At 42.9% G+C, this 14,111-nt stretch overlaps 2 protein-coding genes across 2 annotated transcripts in view; one reads left to right on the plus strand and one right to left on the minus strand.

Annotated features, from left to right (window-relative positions):
* Window positions 1-4,089: 4,089 nt before the first annotated feature.
* Window positions 4,090-7,709, minus strand: phyh (phytanoyl-CoA 2-hydroxylase). The gene is made up of 9 exons (XM_038978141.1): window positions 7,548-7,709; window positions 7,077-7,129; window positions 6,685-6,795; window positions 6,090-6,258; window positions 5,563-5,644; window positions 5,017-5,198; window positions 4,781-4,930; window positions 4,556-4,687; window positions 4,090-4,446 (listed from the first exon to the last, which is right to left on the minus strand). Exons 1-9 carry the CDS (start codon window positions 7,611-7,613, stop codon window positions 4,393-4,395), a joined length of 999 nt encoding a protein of 332 aa, XP_038834069.1. The 5' UTR covers window positions 7,614-7,709; the 3' UTR covers window positions 4,090-4,392.
* A 1,651-nt stretch (window positions 7,710-9,360) lies between these two features.
* LOC120031901 (cyclin-dependent kinase 17) overlaps window positions 9,361-14,111 on the plus strand; it is a 34,283-nt gene continuing 29,532 nt past the window's right edge. Inside the window, exon 1 of the mRNA XM_038977729.1 lies at window positions 9,361-9,681. The gene's annotated coding sequence lies outside the window, so the exon portion shown is untranslated. The remainder of the gene's footprint in view (window positions 9,682-14,111) is intronic.

The raw sequence follows: 14,111 nt of genomic DNA on the forward strand, positions 1-14,111 counted from the left end.
CTGACCCACTGGGAATGTGATGAAAGAAATAAAAGCTGAAATAAATAATTCTCTCTACTATTATTCTGACATTTCACATTCTTAAAATAAAGTGGTGATCCTAGCTGACCTAAGACAGGGAATTCTTACTAGGTTTAAATGTCAGGAATAGTGAAAAACTGAGTTTAAATGTATTCGGCTAAGGTGTATGTAAACTTCTGACTTCAACTGTAGTTTCCTTGTGTTTGATGCCATTCCATTTGCTCCGTTCCAGACATTATTATGAGCCGTCCTCCCCTTAGCAGCCTCCACTGACATTACCCTCATATGAACTCACACAACTTATTCACACACAAATGGTAAGTCTGAAAAAATATCGGAATGTAACTTTGGCATCAGTAAGGGTAGTTCCTTCCCTGTCAAGATGTTTATGGTCTAGTTTCCTTTTTTTCAGACCTGGTTTACGACCTTTCACCCCAGGTGTGTGATGGTTTGTGAACCTTGCGGTGAGTGTGATGCAAGGTGAGTGTTTTTGTTGTACCTTTCTCATAGACATAAACATATACACACACACTGACACATACCTGTGTGTGTCTGTGATTGGCAAGCAGACAAACTCAAATGAAATGTTATTTGTCACATGCTTCGTAAACAACTGGTGAAAATAATCATGAAAATTAAATAAGATTCTTGTATGGCAGAAGAAGATTATTTGTTCAAAAACATAATAAGTCATCTAATAAGGGTCTTGTAAGATTTTGTAGGTTTTTCCTTACATGTCAGTGGTGTATTTGTATATGTGTTATGTGACATACACATGAGTCATCTATGAATATTGTAAGAAAAGTGTATGTTCTGAGAATCTAACCTCTACAAAATAAATGCTTTCCTTGTAGGTTTCACAAGTCAGCGTATAAAAAAACATGACAATTACTATGAGAGAAATATTATATTTGTATGTACATTTTTCAGGTGTGAGTTTCCATGGTTAGGGCTGTGCAGCACCTCCTACTGGACAGCTGATCTATCTACAGCTATCCCTTCAGTCTCCAGTCCAGGGTTTTTACCAAGCCCTGAACTGCTTAACTTTGATATTTGTCACTGACTACTACTGGACCAATGTGCTGTCGTGAGAATGATTGTTGAGATATCTCCACTTAATAACGAAATAGATTCACTGCTGCTATTAAAGTTATCCCCCCTCCTCTTCCTCCTCTTCTCCCTCTCCTCCTCTTCCTCCTCCTCGTCTTCTCTCCTCTCCTCCTCCTCATCCTCATCCTTCCCGTCCTTCTTCTCTCCTCTCCCCCTCTTCTCTCCTCCTCCTGCTCCTCCTCCACGTCCTCCTCCTCTCCTCCTGTCCTTCTCTCCTCTTCCTCCTCTTTTTCTCCTCTCCTCTCCTCTCCTCCCCGCCTTCTATCTTCTTCCTCCTCTTGTCTTCTCTCCTCATGTCCTCCTCTCTCCTCCTCCTGTCCTCCTTCTCTCCTCTTCCTCTTCTTCTCTCCTCTCCTCCCCCTCTCCTCCTCCTCTCCTCCTTTTCAACAAGTGTCACATTGCATGCGTCAATGACGTCAGACAGTGTTATACAAGTGCTTTGAAATGTGTATGTCCCATATATGTGAGATCTTACAAGGCTTAGCTTACATGTCTCTTGTATGTTTTTTTAATATAATACATGCAACATTTCTGTTGTCTAAATGTTAACCACCCATATAAGTGAGATATTACAAGAATATTCTATGAGTCTTGTTTGTGTATTGTGTATTACTGACTAGAACATATAAGAATCTCGTTAAATTATTCTATATCTTTTCCATATGGGCAAGTGGTGATGCAGCCAGTCAAGATGCTCTCAATGGTGCAGCTGTATAACTTTGTGAGGATCTGAGGGCCCTGAGAGCTGAATAACTTTTACTGTTTCACATTCAAGCTTCAAGGTGAAGTTCAGATGTTTTTCTTCATTCCTCTAAAAGGAATCTACCTTCAGTATCTATGTAGCCACAATAATGACAAACAGCCAGACCACCTCCACAAATACTGCAAAAGACATCATGCAGTTTACTATAATGTAGTAACTCGAGGACGCCACCTTGAGGACTGTTTATGCATTTACATAAACACATGCAGGTGTCTATGTATTGGAAAAATCAAGAAGAGAAGGCAATGTTAAGACTGAAGTAGGAAACTGAGCAGAGGAGTCTGTCCTTGGCTTTTGTTTTTCTGAGTGAATGAGTGGCTAAGAGACTGTGTGAGAGTCTCTTAGCCACTGACACACACACACACACACACACACACACACACACACACACACACACACACACACACACACACACACACACACACACACACACACACACACACACACACACACACACACACACACACACACACACACACACACACACACACACACACACGGGCAGTCCTCAGATGTTTTCTTTGGTTCCACAGGAGAGACATCAGCCCAAGTCAGGAAACATCTCAGCCTCCATTTGAAAACACAGGGCAAACGCTTCCTCACACACAGGAACTCTCTTTCCTTCACACACAGGATTTATATATCACTTGCCAGGTATCCAGACTGGTGCTGTATATGGAAATTGGAGTTGGACGCTATTCATCTTAATTGTAATGCTCTTTCTCATCCCCCTATCCCTGATCTCATCAGTCTCATCCCCCTATCCCTGATCCCCCCCTCCCCCACACCATTCTAAGAACTCTACCTCCCCCCAACACTATGTCTGGATCTGGGACAAGGCGGGACACTGGGATTGCACGTGTCTCCACGGTGATGGAGATTTCACAGCGCTTTAGCTGCTGAATATTCATGAGGCCTGGGGCTGGGGGGAGGAGCTGGCTGGGAGTGTGTCTGGAAAGCAGATTGGGTCGAGGGGGTTTAGGTTAAACACGTCAGATTTAGGGGATCAAGAATGGTCTCCGAGGTGGTGTGTGTGTGTGTGTCTGGGATGTGGCACAAAGGAGTGAGGAAACCAAGAGAGTATCTCACCATCCTCACTAGAACTCCAAGGAACAGATGATAAAGAGAATGAAGCAATTGATTCTGAGTCCGTTTATTGTCAGTTACATCAACAATAATGAAAGGAAATCACATAAACTAATTCACAAACAAAGTACTCATTACAAACTCATTAAAAGCAGCATAGATTTGATTGTTAAGGCGGTGATGTAAAATACACCTAGGATTCTGTTATATTGAGGCATCAAGGTTACTGGTATTTCATGGCGGACTGGTCTACAAAGCGACACCCTGAGTACCTGGTTTCCAAAGTGTACTAAAACACACTCATATTCATAACAGAAATAGCCTCCTATTCACCTTCATCCACTCACATCTCGTACACACTCTCTTTCTCCTAGTCTATCACGCTCTCTCTCTCTCACACATTCTACCTCTGCTCCTCTCACTCCAGTCCACCACACAGTAAGTGCTTTATTGTCAGGCAGAAGATGGTCACTTCAATCAATGCTTAACTGTGCAATTAACATCCCTTTAGTTTAATATATATATTATATATAATATACAGTCATATCTAACTGACAGGAAACAGTCCACCTATATCAATGGTTCATTTTCTTCCCCTCATGTGTTAAACTGTGGAATACCGCAGGGCAGCTGCCTTGGGCCACTTCTCTATTTAATATATACCAACGACCTTCCCTATGCCTTAGCTGAAACTCAAGCTACTATATTTGCAGATGATACTACAATTTATGCAGCAAGCTTTACAAGGAGATTTGGAGAATATCAGGGAGTGGGTTTTCCAAAACAAACTTGTTTTAAACACCAAAAAAACAAAGTTATGTTGGTCTATTCCACTAGGAAAAGGCCAAAACAGCATGGGATACAATTAAGTATGGGAGGAGTACAAATTGAAGAAGTCGCAGAAACCAAACTATTGGGAGTGCAGCTAGACAACTACTTATCATGGTCGTCTCAAATAACTAATCTAATATATAAATGTAAACTATTTAAATTATTTTAAAATGATTTAAATATAATACATAGAAATATTGTGGGACTATAGTAGATGAAGAATCAATATTTTTTATATTGAGTATTTATTGGGTCATTATGTTAGTATATTATGTATGTTTGTAATAGTGTGTAATATGTGAAAATGTGTTCGTATTATAAATTGTATTTTAATGTTTAAGGACTTGGAAGATTAGTCCAAATGGGGACTAAAAGAGATCAAAATCAAATCAAATATGTTAAACACACCCGGCAAACAGCCCTGAATGGACTCTTGGACACTCACTCTTGCCCAACGAATAAATTACTCCCGTCAATGAGTCTCATCTTATTGGCTGGTGGATTAGACAACTTTTTCAATCTCCTTTGATTGGCAGGTTGTTAGTGGTGAGTGACCGTCACACTGTGGTGGGCGGGCTCTCTCACAGATTGGTCCTATCCCCTTGCACCAGACGGCCCCTTACAGCCCAGGTATCCTATACCACACACAAAACAGACAGTGTTACACACAGCACACTGTTACCCACAGTTTATTAACAATGTGTTTGATGTATACTGTATCACTACTGCAGAGATGTGATGTACCTCAAATGTGACGTCATTAACAGCATATTTCCTGGCTGCGATCTCTTTCACCTCCTGGCCTATGTTCTCCTGGGTGGTTCCCCTCACGTCAATGTAATAGGAGTCAGCACTGGCATAGTGGCAGGAGATGGCCTACACACACACACACACTTCCATGATTTCGGGATCCTAGAATGGTTAGGTATCTATGGCTTCCAGAGTGTTTTTCAGTGTTGAGTGTGATACCTTGCGGAAGCCCTGCGTCTGGTTCATTCCAGATCCATGGATCAATAGAGGGTGGAAGAACACTGTGTCTCCTTTCTCCATCTCCAGGTGCACCCTGGGATGATTGGGGTCGTGGTCACGGATACCGTGGTACATCTTATTGACCCCGCCCTGAGGAAGAGGAAAGGGAAGTGATGTCACAAGATCTAGTGGGGGTAGTCGTGCTTGTTGAGGATGCAGGTGTGTGTGTGTATCACCTCCCACTCTGGGTAGTCGTGTTCTTTGAGGGTGCCGTGGTGAGAACCAGGAAGGACCACCAGACAGCCGTTCTGGCGGTGAACCTTCTCCATGGCGGTCCAGGAACACACAATACGGTCCGCCGGACGGAATGGAAAATAATGCAGGTCCTGGTGCATGGGGTGGCGAGATGTCTTATTACCTGAGATAGATCACACACACAAATAAACATACATTACATAGACAGGCTCTCTGTTTTCACTCTCTAGAACAGCGGTGGGCAACTCCAGTCCTCGAGTCCCTGATTGGTGTCACACTTTTTCTGCATACCTAGCAAACACAGCTGATTCATCAAATTGCATTCTAAACTGAAGATCATGATTAGGTGATTGGAGTCAGGTGTGTTAGCTGGGGCAGAACGGTGACACCAGTAATGCCCTCGAGGACTGGAATTGCTCACCCCTGCTCTAGAAGGTGTGTCTATGTGTGTCTTTCTCGATAAGGGTCAGTGTTAGGGGTTGAGGGTCAGGGGTTAGAGGTTAGATAAGGGTCACACTGTTCTGTACCTGTGTCTGGGGGCTTGTTGATCAGCATGGTGTGCATGGCCATGATGTTGGGACCAGTGAAACACTCCACATAATTCAGGATCTGAGAAAGACAAAGACAAGTGAAATAATAAAAACTAGATGTGGGAAAAAAAAAGAAAAAAAAGGAAAGACTGTAAGAAGAACGTGTGTGTTCTGAGCTTGTGTGTGCGCTTGAGAGTGTGTGTGTGTGCATGAATGCGTCCGTGTCAGCCTGATCACTAGAAATAGACTTTGATTTCGGACGTTTGAAAAGGTCCTGAGAACGTGGATATCTATGCCTTCCTCGGCGCTCACCAAAAAATGTAATAAAAACGATTGCCTGGCACGAACTCGTGATGCGCGGAGACGAAGCGCTTTGCCCAGACCACTGCGTTACGGCAGTTCCCAATGCTCTAGCAAAAATAGATGTTCATCCAAAAGACGTCGAATTTCGATGGGAAACTATGAGATCTTGATGCAGTCCACGTGTGTGGGTCTATGTGTGTGTGTCCATGCAGTGTGTGTACCTGAGGCAGGCTACAGTAGCGGAATAACTCAGGCTCTTCCTGGAAGTCCTGCAGCTTGGAGATGGCCTTCTGGTCAGGGACGAACTCTGACTTGGCGATGGACACGTCCCTCATCACCACCAGCCCCGGGACCTGCACCTCCCGACGGCATATCCGCTCAAACGCCGCCCTGCCACACACACACACACACACACACACACACACACACACACACACACACACACACACACACACACACACACACACACACACACACACACACACACACACACACACACACACACTCAGTCCTTGTTCAGTGTAGCATCACTAATTAAGCCCAGCTGGTAAAGCCATATGGTACAGAGGAGCAGTGTTCTAGTGTTCTGCTGGTGAACCATGCTGCATGTGGGGTCAAAGACAGGGGACACATTGAAGCGCTGGTGGAGACAGTCAAGTCAAGTGATCTTCAGGCATTCTTCTCTTCTGTGGTCTTTTTGTACTTTCATCGTTGCACATTCTTACGCTAGGCGCCTGTTTTTTGTTTATCTAGTGTTATCCTTTCAGTAACATCTGAGACCTTTCTGTTGTCTCTCTCATGGTGTTGTGGTCTTACCTGAATCTGTCAATGTCCTCCCCAGACACCAGGCCCTTGATAAGGAGGAACCCATCCTCCTCATAGGAGATTCTCTGCTCAGTGCTCAGCAGATCATTGTCAAAGGAATACCTGGATACAGCAAGTGAATGACAGTGTGATAAACGCTTATTAGACTCTGTGCCTGACAGTGTGATAAACGCTTATTAGACTGTGCCTGTGTTACAATGTGTTAAGATACAGAGTGACGGTAACTAAAAGTTGAATGAACTACTGAGATAGATGATCTCAGCATTGTGTAATGTACACAGTAAGTAGGGCAAGGGTCAGTACCTGTACTTTTAGACGGTCCTGATATAAGGCCATTGACATAGTCAAAAACAGCCCAAATAGGAGATTGATGTGTCACTTACCTCAGTGCTTGTGGTTGATAGTAGGTAACGTTTTGGCCAGAGGTAGATGCTTGCTTTATGCAATGAATTAAGGCCATACATGAATGATGTCTTATAACAAAATAGTTATTTGTAGCTATTACACATTTATGCAAGCTATGTCATACCGTTAATTATAAGAAGAAATCCAATTGTGAATACCTATAGCCTAATAGTTACAAGCGCGACTTTTACGCATACATAGCCTATAAGATAGTGTAGTCTTATATGGATAAATAAACACATTCACAGAAAATAAATACATTTTGCAATGTTATAGTTCCACTCGCAATGTTCAGTTCGCTCTGAAAAGGCCGGACAATTTACTCATGCCCCGGCCTGTCCTGCGAAGCTGTACCGACGCACAGTCCTTGAAAGTCGGTCAGAAATTCCAGCACCGCGCAGCCATGGAGAAACACACGACATTTACAGTAAAACAGTTGAAAAGGATACAACAAAAGAAGATGGTCGATCCAGATGATTCACGACCACTTTCAGTCTGTCTGCCGCTCGAGACATTTTGCAAGAATATATGTTTTATTCTGTATTCCCTTCGATGCGCAGACAGTCATATGCCCACTGTTATGTAGACCTACAGTATGCTGCTGCTGTAGGCTACTCTCCGACTAGGTCGAAGTCCACAAGTGAGAGTGACATTGACACACGCGCGCGCGCACACACGCACACACATGCACGTTTGTTTTACTATTCTTGTGTGGTAAAAACAATTTGGTCCCATTCAATATCCTATTTTCCCTTACACCTAACCGTTAACCTAACCTTCACCTTAACCCTAACCCTTACCTTAACCCTAAAACTCCCTAAACCTAATCCATAACCCTAATGCTAACCCTAATTGTAACCCTAACCCTTTTGGTCCCCACAAGGATAGTAACACACACACACACACACACACACACACACACACACACACACACACACACACACACACACACACACACACACACACACACACACACACACACACACACACACACACACACACACACACACACACACACACACACACACACACACACACTATGACTGAAATGAGCTCTGAGGCCAGGTTGAAATGAGGGAAAGCTTCAATGAATGGAAGCTTTCCCTCATTTCAACCTGGCCTCAGAGCTCATTTCAGTCATGGTGAACAACAACAACAACAACAACAACAAACAAGCAAACAAATAATTAGACACAAAACAATAAATACCACTCCTCAATCCCGTCAGATGGCAACCATCCGCATAAACCCACAAGACATGAGAGAATAAGACAGAGCATCTTTGTGACAAATGTACAAAACATGCAACAGATATAGTCTAATAACTGAATAAACTATTAGGGGACAGAGATCAACAGATATAGTCTAATAACTGAATAAACTATTAGGGGACAGAGATCAACAGATATAGTCTAATAACTGAATAAACTATTAGGGGACAGAGATCAACAGATATAGTCTAATAACTGAATAAACTATTAGGGGACAGAGATCAACAGATATAGTCTAATAACTGAATAAACTATTAGGGGACAGAGATCAACAGATATAGTCTAATAACTGAATAAACTATTAGGGGACAGAGATCAACAGACACAGACTCAAAATGAGAATTAATTCCCTTAGATTGAGTAATTTAAAAAAATATATAGGCCTACTTAAGTATCAAAAGTAAAAGTATAAATAATTTCAAATGACTTATCTTAAGCAAACCAGATGGCACCATTTTCTTGTATTTTGAATTTATGGATAGCCAAGGGCACACCAACACTCAGACATAATGTACAAAGGAAGCATGTGTGTTTAGTGAGTCCACCAGATGAGGCAATAAGGATGACCAGGGATGTTCTCTTGATATGTGTGTGAAAACAGACAATTTGACTGTCCTGCTAAGCATTCAAAATAGAACGAATAGTTTTGGGTATCAGGGAAAATGTATGGAGTAAAAAGTGCGTTATTTTCTTTAGGAATGTAGTGAAGTAAAAGCAGCCAAAAATATAAATAGTAAAGTAAAGTACAGATACCCCCAAAAAACGACTCAAGTAGTACTTAAAAGTATTTTTACTAAGTAATTTGCACCACTGATTAATAGGCCTAGTTGTCAGGGAATGTAGGCTATGATTTATCTGGGTCGTAGGCCTACTGCAGGAGGCGCTACAAAACTACTCATTGAATGAAGGAAGGGCCATATTGGTGCTGGTAGTAGGCGGCCACCAATCGCATTCAGTTCATTTCCCCCCTCTCTCTCCATGTCAGCAGCAGCATAGGCGGAGGCGTCAGAATGCGGGCAGCCAAAGCTTGCAGCCCTACAGGTTCATCCACAGACACACTCCGTTCTCACTCCCCAAAAGCTCCCTGCTCGTCATAGAAGTGAGCTTTCGGAATCTGGTCTGTAATGTTTATCATTTGAATTTTGAAAACGGTGTTCATGTGAGAACATTCTGTACGGAATAATGTGAGCAAGAGAAAAGCAAGAAGTATACGAACTGTTTTTACGGGTGGGTGGAAAGACGGGCATCCGGCCTCCGAGGAAGCGCCCATCGAGGTGTGGAAGTCAGGTCGAAACAACGTACATCGTTTCTGGTAAGTAGCCAAATGTTGTGGCTTCATGTAGGTTTACAAGCACACTATCCATCAGAATGGCTACTGCAATGCCGCTTTGAAAGGACTAGAAACAATGTTGCCAGTGGGCAATGTTGCGTCGCCACAAGGGTCTGGTTGAGTTGACCAACTATTTTGCTCGCTTGTCAAAATAGGACTAGCTACAGGACACCTACTAATATGAGTTGTATTAACACAATTATATGTGTTGTTTAAATACCTTAGTGAGTGGTTATAATGGGCAATACCATTGTTGTCTATTTGCCTTCAGCCTATAGGCTACGCACCATTTGATTTTCAACACCATGTTGTCAACACCTTTTAGGCTATAACCCAGGAAAAGCTGAGGCTTGTAACGTTACATACAGTAGGTTATATTGAAAGTGCTGAGTAGAGTATAAATTGTGTAAATAGTCAATGCCTTGACCCATGTCAGTTAGATATATGTCATCACATTTTATACACAAAGAATACTTTCAGTGTTACACTGGCTTCGTTTGTTTTTGCCAATTTTATGTTTTATGTTTTGCTGTAACCTGTCTGAACCGTTAAAATACAAATGTATTATAGGCCTTGCGGTCCATAACAGGTGTCGCACATTGTAAGTTTCTGTCAAATGTGCATATATGAAACTGATTGGCTAATGTGTACAATGTTAACAATGAATGTAAGGTTGTTCGGCCAATAAGTTACAATTCACAGCGTATAGATGTCTGAACTAGGGTTACTGTAAGTGTTTAATAGTGATGATGAGGAATTGGTTCCTTAGACCACAGTAATACCTGGCACAGTATAATCTCAGTGTAGCACCCCTTGGCTGTGACTGCCTCTCAGGGAAACAATATCATGGTGGAAATGGATCAGTTCAGAGTCAGATTTCTCTCTGAAAACTATGCCACAAAGATACCAGGCAAGCAGACTGGCATAAGATACATCCCCCATTTAATGTCATACCTTGTTAGTGTAGTTGGTAGAGGCCAACATAGAGAATAATTGAGGTAACACATTCTGTCCAAATGTCCCTCTTTCCTATCCTATCGGCAGACCCAAACTTTGACAGGTGTGTGTGTGATTATGATGACACTCGTCCTCCGGTGCTTGTCTCATTGGAGCAGTGTTGTTTGACCTCTGACCCCTGTGATGTTTTTCCAGTGGTGGTGTAGCATACATGTCTGTCTGGAACATCCCTTAATAACTGTGCTTCTGGAGCCAATATGGCCCTGGGCTGAAAAATGCACCCACCCCTCCATCTATCCCCCCCAGTACTGCATGTGTCCAGCGAGTGTTTTTTCATCCACCATAGGTGTGTCTATGTGTGTCAAATCTTAGTAGTTGTCAGTTAGTTCTTGGCCAGAGGTATGTGTGTACATGCACTCAGGTTAGACTTAGCAGTTCCCTGCAGCTAGAATGACCCAGATCAGGGGTATGTAGGCAGGTTGTTCTAGCTGTGTGAAACCAATCCCTCAGGACAGGCTAATTATACTGACCCAAACCCTCATTTTTCTGTCCCAACTCTCTCTCTATAGTGCTACAGTGTAACCCTGCTGATAACACCATGCCAAGATAGCTGTGATATTGATCAGTCTCAGTGCTGCGAGGTGAAGTGCATGGAAGGATAACAGAGACAGAATCAGATTATATACAGAAGTGATGGTGTAATGGTGCTCTGTGAATTTCCTCTGTCATGACTCATGAAAGGGCTCACACTCATCCTCTCAGGTCCGATTGGATATGATCATGTCGAATATTCATGGCAGTTGCAAAGAATATCGTGCTGTACAGTCTGTCTTTTGCCAGCCCCCTCTCTCTATCGCTCTGTTTATTTAAATGTCTCTCTCTTGTCTCTCTCTGTCTCTCTGTGTGTGTGTCAACTCCCCTCTCTCCTCCTTTGACACCAGACTCTAAGGTGGTACCATCCTCTCTCTCCCTCTGTCTTTGGGAAGGTTCCTCTGTGAGTGTTCTTTTCACGGGACCCTCTGCCTACTATACCCACAGTGTCTCCCTGTCTGTCTGTCCGACAAATGTTCAATCCATATGTCAGTCTGTCTGCCTTCACATGCAAATCAGCAGATCACGTCTGAGGGAGAAGAGACGAGAGGAGATGGTCCAGCAGTGATGGAAAAAGTACTCAATTGTCATACTTGAGTAAAAGTAAAGATACCTTAATAGAAAATGACTCAAGTGAAAGTCACCTTGTAAAATACTACTAGATTAAAAGTCTGAGACTATTTGGTTTTAAATATACATAAGTATTAAAAGTAAAAGTACGAATAATTTAAAGGAATTGGGCTCCCGAGTGGCGCAGCAGTCTTAAGGTACTGCATCTCAGTGCAAGGGATGGCACTACAGTCCCTGGTTTGAATCCAGGCTGAATCACATCCGGCTGTGATTGGGAGTCCCATAGGGTGGCGCACAATTGGCCCAGCGTTGTCCGGGTTTGGCCGGGGTAGGCCGTCATTGTAAATAATAATTTGTTCTTAACTGACTTACCTAGTTAAATAAAGGTTCGATAAAAATAAAATACAAATATTAAGCAAACCAGCACAATTTTTTTACATTTATTTATTTACGGATAGGCAGGGTCACACTGCAACACTCAGACATCATTTACAAACAAAACATTTGTGTTTAGTGAGGCCGTCAGATCAGAGGCAGTAGAGATGTTCTCTTCATAAGTGTGTGAATTTGACCATTTTCCTCTCCTGCTAAGCATTCAAAATGTAACGAGTACTTTTGGGTGTCAGGGAAAATGTATGGAGTAAAAAGTACTGAATTTTCTTTAGGAAGTAGTGAAGTAAAAGTTGTCAAAAATAGAAACCCCCAAAAATAGTAGTAGTACTTTAAAGTATTTTTACTTAAGTACTTTACACCACTGGGGTCCAGACTATTCTCCCTATATGAACATGTTAACTCTGGTGGGGGGGAGAGCATTAACAGAGAAATGCCCACAATGGCAGTGCACACATTCACACTGCAGATGTGCTAAAGTACGCACTATGCTCATTAAGTTCCTGTCTGCTTTGGGAGGGGGATATCTCACTGACAGGCTTACAGGTTAGAACACACTGTTGCCATTGACAACAGAACCAGGCGCTTTCTCTATTTCTATCCATCCCGATTTATGAGATATCTCTCTCTCACTCACTCACGCACTATCACATCAGGCCTTAATCTTGTGTTATGTAACTGTGTCTTGAGAAAGCTCATTGACTAGGGACGAGAGTTACAGCACACACCGTGCCCCACAGCCAGAACTGTAGCTAGCACTGAAAACATAGCTAACACCGTACTGAGGCATGAACAAGTGCGTGTTTATATGTGTATGCGGGCGAGAGAGCAAGCTGTACATATATTTTCCATGAATTTCTTCCTCTTTATTACTTGATTATCCTTGTGTGAATGTTCATGTGTGTGTCTCTGTGCCTGTGAGGCGTGCACGTCCCTACTCCTGCTCGTAGGATTATGTGGGGAGGAAGAGATGGATTGGGAAGGCAGGCTAACTGACACAGCCCTCTGCCTCTCCCCTCAGTCTGGTCAGACAAGGGTTAAACTGTTTGCCTGGACGTGTGGAATGTGACATCAGATTATCATTAGGGGCAATCAGATGCTTTCCCTCAGTTCCTGATTCATGAGAGGAGGACAGAGGAAGAGGAGGAGGAGGAGTGGATGCTGATGAAGACCCCCTTTTATCTGATGCCATGTGTCTTCGGGACATGGTGCTTTGTCATTGGGTGTATTTTGGGTCACGTAGCAATTATGTTTTTTTCCCGGGACAGTCTAATTGTAGGCTTGATAATGAGTGTAATTATTGCAGCCTGCGTGTGCCTCACTCCCACACAGACACATTTAGAGTCTTAGAACAGAGGTAAAGGAATGTACAGACGGCTGTAGAACTAACCAGAGAACAGCATTCTGTAAGATGGAATACACCGAGGTGTTACTTCTAACATTGCTTTTTTCCCAATTTCATAGTCACGTGCAGTATAGACAATATACATGACTAAGTATTGACAATACACCATTAAAGTGTAAAGGAGATCATTTGATGGGTGGCCATGCCTAAAACCTAATGACTTATTGGCTATCTCCACTTACGTAGCAGCTGCCTGTGTCCACCCCCTGCTGTGTGTGTGTGTGACAACAGTTGCCCAGCTCTTTTTCCCAGGCCTGCTTTAGAACATGGGTGACTGAATCAGTACAGCTATCGAAGGGAGGCGGAGGGGCAGACACATATGCACACATGCTGATTATGGAAGTTATGTCAGCCATGTAAAGAATGTGGAAGAGGGGTGGGCTTGTGTGTTTTGTATGGTGGGGAATGTGGAAGAGGGGTGGGCTTGTGTGTTTTGTATGGTGGGGAATGTGGAAGAGGGGTGGGCTTGTGTGTTTTGTATGGTGGGGAATGTGGAAGA

The sequence above is a fragment of the Salvelinus namaycush genome, chromosome 38 (assembly GCF_016432855.1).
Source record: "Salvelinus namaycush isolate Seneca chromosome 38, SaNama_1.0, whole genome shotgun sequence".
Lineage (NCBI taxonomy): Eukaryota > Metazoa > Chordata > Actinopteri > Salmoniformes > Salmonidae > Salvelinus > Salvelinus namaycush.

Bases quoted from the DNA above. Each gene is read 5' to 3' on its own strand.
- phyh (XM_038978141.1), bottom strand. From the start codon at position 7,613: ATGTCTCGAGCGGCAGACAGACTGAAAGTGGTCGTGAATCATCTGGAT. The intron at 6,259-6,684 runs GTAAGACCACAA...TGTGTGTGGCAG, and splicing joins GAGGACATTGACAGATTCAG to GGCGGCGTTTGAGCGGATAT. The intron at 5,199-5,562 runs GTACAGAACAGT...GATCTATCTCAG, and splicing joins CAACAAGCCCCCAGACACAG to GTAATAAGACATCTCGCCAC.